Raw genomic sequence first — 20156 nt, 5'->3', positions numbered from 1 at the left:
TGAAGCAATTTATTTTCTTATTTTCTACAATATTAGGAAGGGTAAGTTTGGCTCACATCATGTTAGCAGAGTTCAGAAGATCACAAAACTCCTAGTTACAAGACTTTTTAAGGATTTGTTGACTAATAAAACACTGCTAACAAAGATATTTATGATTTTAACTTAATCTTTAAATATTTCCTCTTATGTACAGTGTAAGCCTTCATAGATAATTATGACACACAAACCTACAGTACTGCATTCTAAATTCCTTGTTTACCTCTGTAACTACTTTTATTTCTATATCGTGAATGCTAAAACTCTAAACTTTCTTTTTAGAAGTTCTGAGAGTTCCTTGCATTTCAGATTCCAGCCCCTGCTCACTGTTGGAAGAGAGCAGGAGCCCTGATATCCTGCGAATGTTTTGATTTTCCCTGGTATTTTGCTACAAGACTGTCCCACCTACACAGCACACTTATGCTTTTGTTTGTTTGAGTGGTTTGTGGAGCTTCTCCAGGCTGCCAAAATGTCTTGGGTTGGCTTGCTTCCTAAGATCCCTTGTGGAGGCACCCTTGGAAGTGAGTGGATTCAGAACACCGGGTGATTAAAGGTGCTGCAGGCTGACATCTGACAGCAATGTCATGCTGGAAATACAAAACCACCAAATTTTACCACTGCACTTTTGTCTCCTATTTCCTTTAGAGCAAACAGAGCAAGTCCAGGACTGAGCTTTGAAACTGTCATTCCTGAAATTCCCTTTTAAATCATATCTGCATTGTTTCCCCAGTCAAAGTAACAGGGATTAGCTCAGGACTAAGGACCTTGGAGCAGTTTCCTCCTCAGAGCCCAGACTTGCTCTGCATAAAGGCAGGGAAGAGTCTGAGCCTCTGCAGTCAGGGAAGCAGGAGCAGGGGATAAAACAACAGCACCTTTAAGCCATGGCTTGTGTCTCAGAGATGTGCTTATGGAACACAAGAAATCCTGAGTAAATAGGAAAATTCAAATTTGACATGGATTTCTATCTAAAGAAAGAGAATACTGTTTGATTTTTTTGTTGGGTTTTTTTTTTTTCCTACTGGTTCTTATTATGGCTGAAATTAATGACAACACACATGTGACAATAATTGAGGTGAAAACCTACTTAAAATTTTGGACAACAAAAAGCACAGTTTGAAAAGAATGTGCATTTGGTGATATGCTAAGGAAAAATTGTTTCATAGCCACAAGAAATTTCAGTCACCTTCTCTCAGTCTCCAGAAATGGCAGTTTCTGGGGAGATGACATTGCATCAAGCATTATTCTGTGGTTTAATTTAATGTCATATTTTCTGATGAGCCATTTTACCCCAAATAAAATAATATAATCTTATGGAAACAAAACTTTTAGCATTGGAAATTACAGCATGGTGCTTCAGTAAATATATAATCCTGCTAATTGTGGATGGATTATATCATCTACCCAGAATCCATTTTAATTTTTTAACAATATTCAGAACCTAAAAAAGCAATTATATTTTCTGGGCAAAAGCAGCCTGACAATAACTGAAAAAAGGTAAGAATCTTCTGTTGACTGAAACATACTATTCACAATTTTATATAGTCTTTATGTATTTTCTAATATTAATAAGGATTTGGGTTTTAGGGTTTTTTTAATTTAACAAAGTTCAGTAAAAATATGTATATAGGAGAAAACCCCTTTTTGACATTATCGTGTCAAAATCTACCATTAGAGAGCAATTGTAATGGGCTGTTTTGTCATTTCTCTAAATGAGGCTCTAAGGAAATGTTTTTCTCCCTTAAAAAATCTGTACATCAGTCATTTGTACACACATCCTCTTTTTTAGTCAAGTTCTTTAACTTGCTCTAGAGGTATCAAAATTCTGCCATCATAGTCTAGAAGTGAGTAATACCTCATGCAAAAACTGTTCTGCTTTGGCTCTGACAAAATGTTACAGTGGGATTAAGGCAAACTAACAAAAACCAAGTTGTTTTTAACATGTGAGGGTGTGATGAGTCTGAACAAGCAATGATATGGACTGATGTGCTGCTCCAAGCCAGAGTGCTCCAGACAGCTTCAAAATTAGCTCAAGAAAATTCTTGTTCTCCCCTGCATTTCCTCTTTTCTCACTCTCATGATGAGAATTGCAAATGATCACTCCTCTGCACAAAGCACTGCTTCTTTTGGAATCCAGCTCCCTTCTTAAACCAGAGTTCTGGGATCAGGTGTTAAGTCAGGCTTTTTATTTCCTTGGGCAGTTTGATATTTTGTCAAGTTTCATATTATAGCATCAAAATTATGAAGTAAAAAAATTTAAAAATGAATAAACATTTCAAAGTGAAGGTTAAGGGCTTTACTGCATTCCTAAAAATATACACCAAAACAAACAAAAAACCCAACAAAAAGCAAACAAATAAACAAAAAACCCCAACAAAAACCAAACAAAACAAAAAAACCAAAAAAACCCATAATTTTGCAGTTACTGAAACATTATTCCTGGTTGGTTTGTAGAGTCCTGTATATAAATATTCATCTCTGCTACGCTTCAACATTTTCTGTTTAGACTGCAAGCTCTTCAGAGAGGCCTGGTTCTTATTATATCTTTATAGGGCAGTCAGCACAACAGACCCCAGATTTAATTGTTGCCATTTATTACAAATAATAAAAATAATTTGGCCTATTGCTCCAAACAACTGCATCTTCCTTGGAGTCCTCAGTGGGAGCTGCAATTCGTGTAAGGGGTGAGTTCTGGAAGGAAAGATCTCCTAACTCCCATTTTATCTCACATTTTACTGCATTGTTTGCATAAACCTGTTGCTGCTCCAATGTGACCGCCATGTTATCAATCCTATTCAATAACAATATTTTTTTTTAATTAGGGCAATAAATATGATGGGGAGTCAAATACCATTGTCAGCTGTAAATCAGGACCTGAAAGCACAAAGCTGGAAGTCTGAGAGGATATAAACCATGGGACCCACATTTCAAATGGTTGGATGTGATTGCTGTTCATTAAAGTGCTGCCTCAATATTGTGTGGATGTTATTAAAGAGATTTATAAAAGATAGATGTTTTTTAAAATATCCCACCATGATGCAGAAGCCTGGAGAAAACAAAGTGCTAAAAATGAACATATATTTGTTTTTATGTTGCCATGAATTTTAGTTCTTCGTGATGCATTACTCAATTTGTCAAAGAAGTAGCAGCTGTGTTCCAAGAAATATATGTTTGAAAATAATCCAATTCAAAGAAGCAGAAGACTGCAGCTGGAAACAACCTTATTTCTTCAGAGAAGAGACAGTAAATCTGAATTTTTCTTCCCCTTCTCCCTCCAATTTAGGCTTAATCAGCCAGCTCTCCTGATAATTAAAATATTTCCTTCTCCAAAGCAAAAGATTTCTCCTTTAAACTTTCTAAAGGACAAAGGCAAGGGAGGAAATGTGTGTTTTCTGCAAGAAATGATGTCTGTTTTTCAAGGAGGAAAAGATGATCACACTTCCTTTTGGACAGAATATTTGAAGTGGAACAATCCAGCTGCTACAGAAACCTCAGGAAAAAAAATCTGGATGATTCTGGCAGTGGTGGATTTGGAGGGGTGGAGGGAGTGGTCTGGTTGATTTCTTTTTGAAGTGAGGAAAGCTGCAAGGACAGCTCCTCTCATCCCTGTGCTGTGCAAGAAAGAGTAAACAGGGATAAGTGTCAGTGTGGAGGTGTAATTGGTGAGGAACAGAGATCCTCTGGTCAGTCCTTTATACACATAATTCTGAGGAACCTCATTTAAATGTTACAAGTGATGAGAGGAAATGGCCTCAGGCTGCACCAGGGAAGCTTTAGATTGGATATTAAGGAAAATTTCTTCATGGAAAGGGTTGTCAAGTATGGAACAGGCTGCCCAGGGCAGTGGTGGACTCACCAGTCCTGAAAGTGTTTTAAAAATGTTTGGACATTTTGAATGTTTGAACAGGGTGATGGTGCTGGTTGATGGTTGGGCTTGATCATATTAAAGGTCTTTTTCAACCTTAATGACTCTGTAGTTCTGTGAGAGATGTTAGATATGTCTATAAATATGCAAATGCACGTGTATGTATGTATATACATGTGTGTTTGTATAATTTTACACATATCTAACATCTACCATCGAATCACAGAATACATCAGAATCACATAACATACAACATATATAATATAGAGTCAATGCTAGTAATGTCAGCCTGTCATAGAAACACAAAAACAAAAATCCTCCTCTCACAAGGAGATGAGGAAAAGTCTCCTGGTGCCACATAAAAGTGAAATAATTTCAGTCCAAATCAATAGTGGAACCAGAATATCATCCTATAAATTGTGGATTAATTCAGAAGTTCTGCTGGGCAGGAGAGAGCCTTGCCTGGAAGGGCTCACGTTTCCTACAATGAAGCAACACGTTTCTTATTGCAATCTAAATATGACCTTGGCAGCAAGTTGCCTTTTCAGAAACCAAAAAAGCCAGACTCCACAGCTGTCTCTGAAAGTCCCAGTGTTTGAAGGGCATTCCCTTCATCCTGTCAGGTTTGATTTTGGTTCATTACTCCTTAAAATGTTTCTATCCCTGCCGTTCAAAGGGATGCTTCCCTTTCCAAAGGGAAGTCACAGTAAGCTTTCAAGGAAAATGTCTCAAAAATTTATCTACAGGTTATTTTGGATTTTTTTTGGTAAATATTTTTATGACTTCAATGTGGCTTAGAAGTACTTCTGCAACATGGATGTCCCAAAGCCCTTTATTATCTTTCTACAGAGCTATAAATTCATTTAATGCATAAGACATATTCCTTATGGGCAGATATAGACATAACCTCTGTCAGTCCAAAATTTACCTCAGTTGAACACGCTGGCAACTCCTAGAGTTTGAAAACTGGGTAGGGTAAATAAACATGTAATGATTCACAGGAGGATAAAGGAGGGAAGAGAATGAGTGAAACTGAAAAATGTTCTTGGAAAACACATTGAAGTAAATAAGCAGTGTTAAGCTGTTCCAGGAGAAGATTTAAGAAGCTATGAATCAGAACAGACAACACTGCCCTAGAAGAAAAGAGAGGCCACAGAGTGACATCATTCTTAATAAAGCAAGCCCAAAGCTGCCAAGGCAGATTGGAATTCCACCAAGAACGAGGGGATTTTGTCACTAGCTTTGAAGGGAATTACATTATGTCCTGTACATGGTGGACATAAGTAGAATTATATTAGATCAAGCCTTCTGCTCCTCCTCTTATTACAATGTCATCACAGTGTTTGAAGCATCTCAGAGTGCGGTGCCACGTGAAACTTTAATAAGTTGATTTGCCAGGTGCAGCAGGAGTTGGATAATGCTTTTAGTTTTGGAACAGGGGCAATTATATCAGCTGTACCATCATTTCTGAAGTAGGACAAGAACAATTTAGACACTGACCCTCCAAAGACATTATGCACATCCCACCTGTTCATTTTATAAAACAGAGACACCTCCACAGGGGTGGAAGAGCTGGGAGGGGAGCACTGGTCACAGAAGGAACGGCAGCTTGGTGTATCTGCTCATGTTATTGATTAAACTTCCTGACAACCACAGAGGGAAGTTAATTACTGGGAGGCAAATTAACACCCCTGCAAGATAATGGAGAAAACAATAATTGTATTAAGAACTCAGGGGGCTAAGTTTTCCTGGCCCTGAGCCTGAGGCTGTAAGCAGTGCTTGAAAGCAAACCACCGCTCCACTGCTCAGGGGCAAATAGTTTGAACCATATTGATTGAAGTCTTTATTCTCAGTGATTAAAAAGCACCTTCAGCTGCCAGTGAGTCAGTTCAGACTGTTCACAAGGAGTCTTTCAATTAAGATTTCAAATGGGACTCACTTTGCATGGCAATGGCTCTGTCCTGGTCAGCAGAGAGAGACAGACTGTGCACAGTGACCCAGGCACATCTCCGATGTGCTCTGTGCAAGGAGCCTTGCCCCAAACCCACCACAACAAAGCTCTTCAGATGGTAAGCTTATATTTGTGGTGTCCATAAACTGAAGAAATCCTCCAGCATTCAGTTTGAATTCCAGGTTTCATTTTTAGTCTCATTTTACCTGAATTTTAATTGAATCACTGCAGCCTGAAAAGCAGGAGTATGTCACTGGACTAAGAGGGGACTTCCAGTGCAAACTGCCTTAGCTGCAAATGATGGAGTGAATTTACAGTCTGTCTGTGAAACCTTGTCATCTTGTGACATTATTTAGGATTTGAAATCTCAACACTGAGCCTGAAAATCAGTCTGGGCATCTTTTTTTCCATTATAAATGCAATGAGTTTCTTCTGATCAGAGTGTACAACACAACATCTCTGTTTAAACTGACATTTCCAAATTATGCCTGCAGTTACCTTCTGCCCTTTTACTTCCTTTTAGTAATTTGAAGCAGGTATAAATGAGACATTTGGTACATGTTTTAAAAGGTCTGTCTTAGAATGTAGTTTCTCTTTGAGGGATTTTTGTTGGCCTTTTTTGGGGGGAGCTTTTCTGGGCTTTTTTAGGGGGGGCAGGGTGTGGTTGTTTTCTCTCCTCCTGTAGTAGAAGAACCATAACAAACACTATATATTCCAAGATAATTTTTAGCCAGAGATTAAATGACAGCCTGAAAGTTTTTAAGACACCATCACTGTATTTTACACAGGAGTTATTGAGGGCATTTTTTAGCTGTTAGGGTTGTCATTATCACTGCTGGTAAGAAGGAAGAAGGCTGGGACCCAGGTCAGTGTCTCCATGATGTCAATCCATAAGCTTGGTGCTGGGAAGAATTACCTTTTTTACTTGTCAGCCAGGTGACTGATTTGGATGCAGAGAGAGGCAATAAAAAGGAATCCCACCGTGTCCTCTTCTGCTAAACAGTTTTAAGAAAGGATTTGTGCCACAGAAATAGCAAAAATCTGCACCTTATTGAGGTGGCAAACAAAATTACACTTGATTTTTCTGACTAGACAGAGGGATTTTAAAGATTAAATTTCACAGGCTGAATGCAGATTTGCTGCATCTTTCCTGGAGTTGTCCGTCAGGAAGAATATGACAGCAATAGTTTAAAATGCTTTAAACTGGACTGATGGAGAGGAGGAGAAACACTGTTCCACTGGTTGCATTCCTTAATGCACTGCCAGGAAATATTAATATAATCCATAATTAAGATGATTGCAGAACAATGGTGTATGAAATGGTGAAAAAGCTACTACTTATCTGATGATGCAGACTTCTTGCCCCCTGTGCCTTTATGCTGTGGTTCACATTTGATCTTGAAGATTTGAATTTGTCTTTGGCTGCCTCATAATGTATTCTGTGCATCACAGAAGGTTTCTGTCTTCAGCACTGGACAATCTATTCAAATTTATTTACATTACTTTTTTTCTAGCTTGAAATTTAGTCTATTCAAATCTAAGTTAAATATATAACTTTGTATTTTGTTTAACTGCCTGGCTTTGCACCTGCTTTCTCAAAGCATCAATGTATTTTTACCAATTAAGTAAGTCCAGCCATATCGGTTATTTTTTGATTGCTACAAAAAAATGGATGAAAAAGTAACTCAACAGATGTATCACTCTTTATTGCTATGTGCTCAGCATCTAAGAGCATCTACATGGAAGCATTAGGACTATAATTCTTTTTTCTAAGAAGTACTGAGAGAACTGTGTAGATTTTGAGATCAAATATGATCACTTGCTATAGCTGGGTGTATTGATTGACTGTTGGACTGTCTCTGATGTTGGGACAACATCTGAATTCTATTTTGCAGCTTCTTTACAGCCTCAGCAATCACAAAGGCAGTGCTGTCCATCTGTAACAAACACCTGAAGCTGGCAGCGAGTGTAAGGAATTCTCCTCTGTGTGGTATTTTTGGGGTCCTAAGGATGAACGAAGAATTGAGAATCTATGTTTTTAGAAGGTTAATTTGTTATTTCATGATACTATATTATATTAAAGAATGCTATACTAAACTATACTAAAGAATAAAGATACTTAAAGAAGGTTTAACAAGATACTCACTAAAAACTCATGACTGCTTCCAGAGTCTCAACACAACTAGACAGTAATTGCTTATTAAGTAAAAACAATTCACATGAAACTAATTAAACACCTACTTGTTAAATAAACAATCTCCAACCACATTCCAAAGCAACAAAACACAAGAGAAGCAATCAGATTGAGGCTTCTTGGCTTCCCAAAAGAAAAAATCCTAGCAAAAAGGATTTTTCAGAAAATATAACGCTAACACCCCTGAGCACCTACAATGTTCATTTCCAGCTTTGATTTTGCTGTATTTTACAACAGTTTGCAGCCTGGCTGTTGGAAGCAACTTTTAGTGTGAAAACAGGGAGAGTGTGAGAACACTCCTCAAGAAATAATGGATGAGTTTTGAAACCAGGAGTGAGGCAGGGTCCTGTTTTATACAGACAGAGTGTGACCACCAAAGGTTGGTCTATCTTCTGTTGTGCTTGGCTGTCCTAAACCAGCTCCACAGATTTAATGGAAAGAGTGGAAAGAGCCTTTCTTATTCCCAAATTGGTATTTTTCAGCATAGGCTTACTTCATTTTGGAAAATATGAGCTGAAGGAGAAGTGAAGTAAGGAAAGTGTATCAGCAAAATACGGTGATTTTCCACATTTTGCAGTTTTGAAAATGGAGATATAAATACCTGGCGCTATTAAATGGATAATTCTCTAAATCTCACTGCAGATTATGGAATCCTGGAGATGATCTTTCCTATTACTTTCTGTAGGTTTTGCATAAAAGTAATTATATAGGATGCAAATGCTACCTCCCAAAAAAATAATGAAATGGTCGGACTTCCCCATCTTCAGTATTACTGATTTTTAATTCAGTAATAAGCTTATCATCTCCTCTATTGGAATCCACTTTCTCCAACCCTTTAAATCCAATTCTTTTATACAAGGGATTTTGGGAACATCATTAATTCAATCACTGTAAAGAAAGGGAAAAATATAATTGAACTGAGGAACAGGACTCCAAAGTCTCCAAAGCAATCTCTGCTGAGCAAACAAAAAAAACTTTGTTAACATCTATGCAGTGCTATGTATTAACTGAGGCTCAGACCTCATTTTCAGGTGAACCTTTCCAAACTGTGCATTTTTTCAGATGATTTTAAGTCTGTACATGTAAAGGGTAACCAATGCTCAATAGCAAGACATCCCAGAGTTATTAAGGAATTATGGAATGCATTAGACATGAAATCCAAATCCAATGAAGCCAGGGATTTAAGAATAGCTTGCACCAGCAATTCATTTCTGTTAGTACTTTGCAATCAAAGCACTGATGGTGGATGGATGGACAATGAAAAATAGTTTCAGCAAATATTCATGTGAAAGTTAATATCAATTTACTTTGGCTGCCCTTTCATCACTTGCACTTTCTGTGATACTGAAATTTACCTTTTGAATTATCTCTGTAAAGCAGATACAGAAGTGACTGAAAAAAATCAAACTCGACATTTGGAGAAGTTGTTTGTCATTTAAAGCTGTGGATGGATGCACTTCAAAATATTTGCAAGGTGACTTCTGATTAATTATGTCTGTGTCCAACGTGTCTGTTGGAGTGAGCAGTTTGTGTTCTGTGGTCAAACCCTTCAGGGGCCTCCATGGCTCTGGCTCTGCTCCTCTAAAGCTTCTGCTGGACATTCAAGTCAAATCCCTGAAGTTAATGGACTACAGATTGTTTAAAAAATGTTATCTTCACTTCCTCAAACACTTCAAATAATTCACACAGGCTCATATTTCAGTGTTTCACTGAATCACCCTTGAGCCCAGCTGTGACAGGCAAATTTCTGTCCAGTTTGTGGTGGGTGTGCTCTTTCCTTCCATCTTAGCTGGTATTTAAACTAAATGTTTAACAGAATGAGTTTGTTGTTTCAAAGCTACTTTGAAATTATGTATCATAATATTTATTATACATCTCCTGATCTCATGCTTTCCAAGGATATATTCCAAAAGGGATTTTGTTGCCTTCAAGGGGGAAAAAATCCACTGCTCAGCATATTGTGAAATATTCAGAGAGAAGGCAACAAGCTGCCATTGCATGTCAGATATGTGAAAAGAAATGCTTGATGGAAGATTTTACTTTCATATTTCCAGGAGGTCTCATAAATGCTAGTGATATAAAAAAGAAATTATGAAAACACAGTTTTGCCATTTTCTATTTTTGAGCAACATTTTCATCAAAGTCCTTATTTATTTTGATAGCCTTTTTAATTCTGAAAGATGAAATTACGCTGCAGGAATTGCTACATTTTTGTTTTCAATGTCAACCTTAGGATCATCTTAAAAGAAAATTGCTGTCATTTAAATTGTTTAAATGGAGTGTTCAGGTTTCCAAAGATACTCAGCAGCCAACCACACCAAAATTATGGCACAGGCAATGTGTTATCATGTTCTTATGCTGGTTGTCAGAATCCAGAGCCTGTGGATGGTTTTGGGGGTCTTCTTGACTTTACTATATTTTAGAGCAGATCATGATCTCTGGAACATGCTAAATTGCCATTCAGTGTTGTATGTCAGAATTAGTTTCTTTGTATATTAACTTTTTAACAGTCCCAAAATCTTCCCAAATGTGTAACAAAGCAAATTTTTTATCTGCACCATCCTCAGCACTGCTCCAACCATAAGCTGTGGAAGTCCCACCTGCTTCCAAAATGTGAGAATATTTTCAAGGAATATTTGACACTCTATTGGGGGAAACCAATGACATCCAAGTGCTTAGGTCAAACCTTTTTTCTGCAATAGAAAGGTGGAGTTCATTGAGATGAGGTAGGAGAAACACCTGGACAAGAAGGTGCCTCTGTATTGGGGCGGAAGGGGAACAAGAAAATTGGCAGTATTAAAGAACAACTGAACACTGAAAAGGTGAGGAAGGCTGCAGGGACACTCGGGAAGGTTGCACAGCTTTAATCTAATGTGGGTGGACTCTTGAATCTCAGGGAAACTGAGTGACATGTGAAAGCAGCAGGTCAAACTGCATCACCACTTTGCTTGTTGGTTTTAGTTGTCCTTTCAGGCCACAAAGGCTACTTCCATGCATATCAGGAAAGGAAAATGGAGCCCTGCTTGGTTCCATTAGATATTTTCAGTGTTAGTAGTAAGAACACAGCTTCTTGGAATGATGGTCTCAGGGAGCACTTTGCTTACACAGTAATTCAGCCAAACTCCTCAAGATGTTAATGAAATTTGTTAATAAAGGTTGAACAGCTTTCGTACGGATTTTTGATAAGGAAACAGCTGCTCATTTTCTTGGGTACTAGTAGAGTCTGGAGGCCACAAGATCTGATAAAGGATAAGCAGATGGTTCAGAGTAAACAATTTGAAGGAAGCTCTTGTAATTTTTTTAAGATCTTGGTACATAACGTGACACTAAGAGGTTATACAAAGCTCATTGAGCTAATAGTGATCAAATATTTATTGCTGCAGGGCAGCTAGAGAAATGAAAAAGGCAGCCAAATTTACTGAGGGATAAATAACATACTGCTGCAGATCTTCCAAAGTGGGATTTGAGTAGTTAAAAGAGCGAGAAGAGCCTGAGTGAAATGCAGTCTGCACATAAGGATAAAGAGAACTAGCCGAGCTGGGATGTGTTTGGTCGTGTAACCTGCAACAGCCAGAGGGGCTCAAAGAGAATTGTCACTACCAGCAGGCCCAGAGTGCAGACCAGAGTCTTCCTGTGTGGAAATCAGGAAGATTTCCACAAATCAAAGATCAAAGAATGGCTGAGATGGGGAAGAACCCCTGGTCCAAACCCCTGCTGAGGCAGGGCCACCTAGACCCAGCTGCCCAGGACCATGGCCAGTCAACCTTTGGAGAAGTCCAAGAATGGAGGCTCCACAACCTCCCTGTGCCAGCACTGGGTCACCCTCAGTGAAAAACTCTTTCCTGGTGATCAGAGGGAACCTCCTGTCTTCCAGTTTGTTCCCATTTCCCCTTCTCCTGTTGCAGGGCACCACTAAAAAGAGCTTTGCTCTGTCCTCTTGGCACCCTCCCTTCAGGTATTTAATACATTTAATACCTCCCTTCAGGTATTTAATACATTGTCCCTGAGCCTTCTCTTCTCCAGGATGAACAACCCCAGCCCTCTCATCCTTTCTTAAAAAAAAAAACAAAAAAACATTCCTCAGTTGTTTTATCTTGAACAGACAGGAGGAGAGATAACACAGAGAATAAACAAACCATCTTAAATAAAATATTTACTTCTTCCTCTTTAAACTGAATCCTGCCCACAGTGAATGGCCTCAAGTGACCCCAGTAAGTTTTACATGTCAGTATTAGGGGACAAGATTTTTTTCTGGAGTTAGAAGACTGGTTTGTAACATCTAAACTAAGAAAGGGTTTGGAAGCAGAAAAGGTAAAAAATTAATTCTCTTGTATTTGTCTTTAGTTGACTCTGGAATTCAGAGTGTCGTAGAAGGGAATTAATGAGTTCATTAATTCCTCTGCCATTAATACTAGATTATATGGGCCAGCAGTGACTGCTCTGGATTATTTTGCCCTGGCTGCTCAGACTGAAATTACTACATAATCTGGCCTCCTTTCTAGTGAATTTATTTTTTATTATAAATAGATTAGAATAAAGCAACATACTGTTAGCTCAGAAGCTGATTTCCACTGATTTAGACAAAGACTTAGCAGTTTTCTAGTGTTCCTTAATAAAGGTCACTTTTGTTGCCAGAACCTGCTGCTAACATGGATCAGATCACACTGATATTTGTTAACAATTTTTCATTATGGAAATATTTCTCAAGCTCCAAATGTTTCAGAATATGTCTCAATGGTTATAAATATCTATATATCTATATATCTATGTGTATATATATACATATATATAGATCAGTGTGGCTGGAAATGCTTACAGATCATGTGTGACAGCACTGGAAGAGCTGCTCAGTGCTAATATATGATTTATATGAGGCTGGCTGCTCAATGACTAAGTTATCAATCAAAAATTCCCATGCCAACTTTTTTCCAAGTGCAGACCCATACAAGGTTACCTATCTCATCTTCCTATGACCATCTTTATGCAAAACACTTTATGAGATAAAAGCAGAAATATTAGAAGCTACCTCTGAGTTGTGGAAGTCATGCTTGGTATATTTATTAGATTTAAAATGATTCAAATATTTCAAGGGCTAAAGAGGGGAGCGTGGCATATGTCTTAATGATGTTAATAACCTAAATTTCACACTTCTTAGTAACCACACCTACAAGCAATTACCAAATTGACAGATATATGTGAAGTTGGTATTTTAGTGATTCACCCAGCAGAGCTAAAGAGTCTTTTAAAAGCCCAGAATTTAACTCTTACCAATTTTCCCCTGACATTCGTGTCACAGACCTGGGCATAGGAGTAGGAATGTAGCTGACAATGATTCAAACTCATAATTAACTTGATGTCCATTATACAGCTCGCTGTAAGAACCCTCCACAGATCCAGATGTGTGTGTTCTTCCAGCTTGACTAAAATTGCTGTTAAGTAGGAGCCTGCAAAGGACATTTTTCAGGCACTGAACAATGTCACAGCCCATTCAGATAAGACAAAATATGGCAAATATGTGCCACTCTGAAAAGTCAACATATTTGTCCTATTTTGCAAAGTAGTAAAAGATAGCATGACTCCAGAAATAATTAAAAGTGTCCAAATAGTCATTGGGAAAATGCATCCAAATGTACACAAAACCAACACATTTATTCCTGCTTCTGTGGCCCTCCAAGGAGAAATATTGTAAATTCTGATGTCCTCCTGCTAAATGTGAGAATGAGGATAGAAAAAGGGCTTCAGATCTTCTAAACAGACTCAGCTAAAAAACAGCATCAGGTTAAAAATTGCAACAAATGACATTTTAACTGATACAGGGTCTCTTGAAATTACCAGCTCTCTTGAGCAGAGGAATCAGTCTTTAACAACAAAACAAGAAATATAAAAATGGATGTGTATAAAGTACTGTTCATTCACACTTTTACTGATATTTATTCTGCCCTTCCCTTAACCACTGTATGGTTTTCCTCCTTCTCTCTTCTACTGTTTTGTTCTCTTTCTCCAACACAACTCTTACAACCTGTGATTTTTGTATTCTTTCTGACTTTTCCTATCTCCCTCAATTCTTTTTTTTTACCTCAACAATTTTTCCCAGGTCTGCTGAGCTCTCCTTACTTTTCCCACCATCTGGCCAGACAGCTGTTTGTGATAGCACTGAACAAGTGAGTTGTGAAAACACTTGTTCAGAAGCTGATTTTACCTGTAGCTCCCATTCTCTGTGGGACAGGAAGTTCTGATGATCAGGACAGATGAAATGATGTATGAAACTGTGGATTTTTTGTTGGTTTTTTTTTTTTGTTAAGGTTGGGGTTAAATTAATGAGATGGTATTTTTGCTTTGGATTTAGATATTTATTAGATTTTATTTATATTATAGTTACAGTTATTATTATATTATTATTACATTTATATTATAGTTATTTATATAGAACTCACAAGCTGTGAGTTCTATAGTATTTTATTTTAATAAACTAAAAATAGAGTTGTATTTTTCTTTGTATAAATGGAGAAAAATTTTTAAGGATAAACTTTTTAAGAAATTAAATTATTTTATTTAAACTCAGTAACTAATTACTCATGGTTTGTAATGTGGATTTTTTTATTTAATTATACAATACTACTTAAATTCATGAAGAAGGTGAAGAAAAAGGACTAGTTACTGTTTTAAAAATTCTAAACATTCTAAAAATTTTAACAATTGTTATATATCTTACTATATTCTAAAACTTTAAGGTATTTTACTATGTGATATTATATACTTCTATTTAAACTTTATACTTAAGATTTTAGTTCTATTATTTAATTTTGGAAGTTTTCTTTGTGGTCTCAGGTTAAATGTAGTGTTTTCTTGGGAGTTATTTTTTGTCAGTATAGAAAGTCTACAATTTTTAGTAATTAGGGTTCTGACATGAAACAAACCTGGTTGGATTAAAGAAAAACTAATGTGGTGTCACACCATCATATTTTCTGAAAAATCCTCTTTGCCCAGGATTCTCCTCCTGGAGAGCTGACAAGCCTCAGAGAAAATGGAAAATAATATTATCCCATTTCCTTCTCCCTGTTTTGCTGCTTTGGAATGTGATTTGGAGATTGTTTATCCAACAGGTGAATTGTTTTGACTTAATGACCAACCAACTACACACCTGTTGGATAAACAGTCTCCAAACCACATTCCAAAGCAGAAAAACACAGGAGAAGGAAATGAGATAATATTGCTTTCATTTTTCTCTGAGGCTTCTCAGTTTCCCAGCAGAAGAATCCTGGGCAAAGAGGATTTTTCAGAAAATATGACAGTCACAACATGGCATGAAAATTTGTAAGAACATGGATGGGGCCAGTTGGAGCATAAACCAATCTATGAGATACAGCCAAAGAGGGGGGGAAATAAATTAAAAAAAAAAATCCTCACCAGATTCTTCAAATTCACTGTTGTATGCATTCCAGGTCTCACTTATGCGGAGCAGGTTCTCTTCCATGGCTTGAATGTCCATGTAGGGACAGTTGCACTCGGGGAATTTGGGGCCACACTGGCACCAGCAGTCATTGTCCTTGCAGATGAACTCCCCCTCTGAATTGCAGGCAATGTAGCTCAGAGCTGCCTGCACAAAGTGCTCCTGCAGGTACTCAGGAAGAATGACCTGAAGACCTGTAGGAAATGGAGGAAATATTTTGGTGTGAAATACAAAGTTCTGGAGCTGAGCAGCTTCACCAGCTCACATAGCAAACAAACAAACAGTTATGAAAAACAAAAGTATATGGAGTTTCTAGGAGGATTTGTACATCTGTCCAGCATTTATACCATGTCATGCATTTCCTTTCTTAATAATTATTTTCAGACATATTCCTCACATTTCCCTCTCAGCATAGAACATCCATCCACTAATGAGTAACCTGTATTCCTCTAAGAGTTTATTGTTTTAATTTTCCTAGGGGGATTGGGTAACTTCAGTTTCTCCTTGCTGAGTGAACAGCAGCCAGAGCCTTGCAGCAGGAAATCACACAGCTGAATTATAATCCTGGTGCCAGCAATAATGCAGATTCTGAAAATGCTGATGAAGGGAAAGCAGTCCTGAGAGACAGAGTGAAGAGACAGCATAATCAGGAAAAGAGGTGTAAACATTTCCATCCAAAATTGGGCTTGTTTTCCATGCTTCTTTTGGCACAACAAGATGTAGCTTGTCTAAACAACTCATTATGTCCTGTGATTCTGGAGGGGCAAACTAAGAAGGAAGGGCAAAATTGCATTGGTTGAAATCTTTGAAAAATAAAATTTGGCTGATTACTTTTCTAGCATTGGTAGCAAATTGCTGTGGGACAGTCAATTGGATGTGAAGGGTAGGGCTGCAAAACCTTGAGTAAGAAAATTAATTCTTAAATCTACTTCAGTTTTAGCATGGAAAGGGTGCAAAGTCCAGCTCCTGTGGGGTCTCAAAAAACTCCTGCAACATGTGTTCCAAGTAATTTCTCATCATATGAACTTAGTATTTGGTGATATAAGTTTTTTCTCCACAGGCACTTGGATGATTTCACAGAGATTTATTCCTTATTTTTAAGTATATACAAAACTACAGCTATAACAGGAATTTCAGAACCTTTTCATATGCTGAAACCTGGTCTGGCTGTGCTTCCTTCTGTCTCCTGTCAAAATTTGGAAAACTCTGCTACTCTCTTGTGAAAAACCATTCATTTTTTCAACCATAGAGGATGTGAAAGGAATAAAAAGCCCAGCTCAATTCTTCCATTAAAGAGTTTACACAGTTCTGATAATACATTTCTCCACAGTCTGAGAGATGCCAAGATTATTTTCCAGATTTTAACAGAAAAACATCATGAATATGCTGGAAACCATCAAAAATTATGTTTTCTGGAAATATTCATGGCATCCCAGTGGAAATGACAAGTTTTTTGTGAAAAAAAATTCTCTCTGGAAAATAATTTTATTTTTTAATGGATTTACCTCATTCTGGGAAGAAAGGAAAGGGAGAAAACACATATTGATATTTTAAGGAAGAGTCATAGAATCATGGACTATCCTGAGACTGAAGGGACCACAGGGATCATCACCCCTGAGAGCTGCTCTTAATATCACCAACCACCTCACACTCTTTGTCCAAGTGATTTACACACTCATATAGAAAACTTTTAATCTTGGAAACAATTATATATATCTACAAACATAGATATATGTATATGTATATACAAATATATCTACTTTCAACTGCAAATTAAGAATTGTATGGCTCTCTCATGGCATAGAGGTGTGCACAAATACACACATTAAAGAGGATTTAGTGGGTATTTTCACAGTCATAATTTGCTCATGCTTTATTTTTGTTACTGAAAATAAAAATTATTAATGGCCTAATATCATAAGGGGGATTTTTCAAGAATTCTTATGTCTTAATATGCAGGTCAGGAAATGCTTCTGCTGGAACTTTGAAAAAAAAATATTATTTAGAAATGATGACTCTCTTCTTCCTTTTGCTTCCTCTTTCTGCTTCTTTGTATTTTTCATTTTTATTTATACACAATCATTACTATTTTCCTAATGAGTGGGATTTTAACCTTACAAGATGTTTTTGTTTTTTTTTTTTTAATTCCCAAGATTTTTTTAATTCCCTGATTTAGAGTATTTGAAAATGTATATCCTGTTTTTCTGGTGACTCCATCAATTTTGGTGCAACAAGTGCAGGGGGTGTCAGCTACTGCTCAGCATGTGCAAAGCAGGCTGAGCACACCAAATGTCACCCCCAGCTTGGTGGAATCTCTGGGAATTCAGGCTGTTAAAGAGGTGTGCCAGTGGATGCTAAACAGGGATGCAAAATGTTAACAGGGCTATTCAAATTATTTTCTGATGGGTGCAGAAATTGTTTCCATTTCAAAGGCACCACGAGGTACTGACATTTCCTTCACTTTGGCTGCAATGCACTCATTGCACAGAAACACACAAAAAAATTAGGAAAATGACCTTTTATGAGGTGGAAGAAAGAAAAAAAAACCAAATAGCGTGATAAATGTCACCCCATTCCAAAAACAAATTAATGAAATTGCACCTACATACCTTGCAACTGAATCTTATTTTCAGGACTCTGAACCAGAACAGAGCTGACAGAATCTAGGTTGTCATAGTTACTGCAGCCGAGGGGACCCGTCCGTGTCTCTGTCACCTGGTGGGAAGGGAGAAGCACTCACTGAAATATCCAAAGCAGACTGAGCAGTTCAGAGGATTGTTTCATAAAGTTTCCCCCCATTTCAGCCAGAAAAGCACGTCAGACTTAATTATGGTGACATAATTAAGAATATGTGAATAAGCATAATTAATAAATAACAATTTAATTGCCAAAAGGGTGAGTGCAAATGTTTTAGCGGCAGGGAATGCTGTTTGTACCACAGAGAATCCTTACAAACACCTCACCATCACAATACTACACAAATACTACAGTAGTATAATGCTAGAGTGGTGTAATGCCACACCAACAGTCTAAAGACAATTTCTTTTCCATAGCTGTGGGAATTACAATGAGTTTGCCAAATACTCAATTTATAAAATAAAATAATAACAAATAAAATAACGACAAAAATATTATAAATATAAAATATATTCTATATAAATATCTTATATTATACTTTATATGCTTATTAACATAATAAATTTATATATTCTTAATTATAAATATTATATATTATTAATTATAATTATAATTGATGTTATATTATATATTATTATATATTATATTAATAATTATACTAAAGATAATGTAATATAATCTAATATATAATTATTTCTATAACATATTATATATAGTACATATAATAAATATATAAATAATAACAATGAATAATAATATTAATAAAATAAAATATAAATACTAAGTTTATTAAAATGAGGACTCTGATTTTCCCCTCTTGAAAGTCGTGCACATGAAAAGTTCTGCTTGAAGTCATGAGAAAAGCTCTGACTTTTCCAGTGAAGAAGATCAATATTTGGAATTAAAAGCCCTTTATGAGCTGTATTTATAATGGTGGTAGTGGTGAGATGGTTTTTTTTTTTTCATAAGGGAAGGGCCTAAGGTAAGTTTAGGCACAAAATTCTGAATATTCTGTCTGTTGTAATCACCAAATCCATGGCCACAGAACCAAAATACAGCAAATTTATCAAACCAGGACCTCCACAAGCAGAGCTCTGGCTTAACAGTGAAGGTTTTTATTTGGGAGAGAGCAGTTATTTATATCATTGAATCATAAGGGTTGGAAAAGCCTTTTGAGACCTTCAAGTCCAAACATTAACCCATGTCCTAAGCACTACATCATGGTTTTTGAACACTTCTAGGAATGGTACTTCCACCACTCTCCTGGGAGCAACCTGTATCAGTCACTGGCCATCCTTTCAGTGAAAAAATTTTTCCTAATATCCAACCTAAATGTCTGTCCCTGGTGCAACTTGGTGAGTAAACACATTTAAATAAATTGAAAAAAAAAAAAGTAATTTATATGCTTCCTGGAATATTATATATAATTCTAAAGTGTAAACAATTTCTTTCTAAAATCAGAAGTACAACCAATCCCTCTGTCATGCAGCTCCCAAACCGTTCTCAGCCACTCTCCTGGAATTTCCTACTTCTCTTCCTTTGCTTGTTTCAGAAATTGTGGCCAGATTTACCCTTATTTTGTACCTGTCCCAGCTTTGAATACAACCACTGCTATTTTCTGTTACTTCAGGTATCATATTCAGCTCTGTATCTCCTGGAGAATCAGCCTAAATTACAGGGTGAGGGAGCAGATTTCAAAAATGCGGACGTGAACTGAGCAAGTGCCAGCCATGCAAACAGAGAACCAATGTGAATTGTAAAAAACAGAAGGGAGATGGAAATTTGAACAGTCTGATTTGATGGGAATATGAAGGTTTTCTGATATAAACCCTGATTTTTCATGTTGCTGACGGTTCTCTAGCTCACCCACAGCCTGTGGGTGGCTGCAGCTGGGCTGTGATGTCCTTGAAATCTTCTGAGTTGATGTTCTTCTGAGATTTCACATTCTTCTTGCCCTTTTGCAAAGAACATATGAGATTTCCTGTCGTTCCAAGCTCCTGGCACCTTTCCATCACTTTGAGGGTGG

The 20156-nt window shown here is 37.0% G+C and overlaps 1 protein-coding gene across 2 annotated transcripts in view; it reads right to left on the bottom strand.

The window, feature by feature from the left end:
* Positions 1–20156, bottom strand: part of BRINP3 (BMP/retinoic acid inducible neural specific 3) — a 196530-nt gene that overhangs the window by 43455 nt on the left and 132919 nt on the right. For both annotated transcript variants that reach the window (XM_064719490.1, XM_064719491.1), the window contains exons 5-6: positions 18103–18208; positions 15451–15687 (exon numbers count right to left, since the gene is read on the bottom strand). In XM_064719490.1, the coding sequence (XP_064575560.1) occupies positions 15451–15687; positions 18103–18208 (343 nt within the window). The remainder of the gene's footprint in view (positions 1–15450; positions 15688–18102; positions 18209–20156) is intronic.

The sequence above is a fragment of the Zonotrichia leucophrys genome, chromosome 8 (genome assembly GCF_028769735.1).
Source record: "Zonotrichia leucophrys gambelii isolate GWCS_2022_RI chromosome 8, RI_Zleu_2.0, whole genome shotgun sequence".
Classification (NCBI taxonomy): domain Eukaryota; kingdom Metazoa; phylum Chordata; class Aves; order Passeriformes; family Passerellidae; genus Zonotrichia; species Zonotrichia leucophrys.
This window is presented reverse-complemented; position numbering and strand designations above follow the sequence as displayed.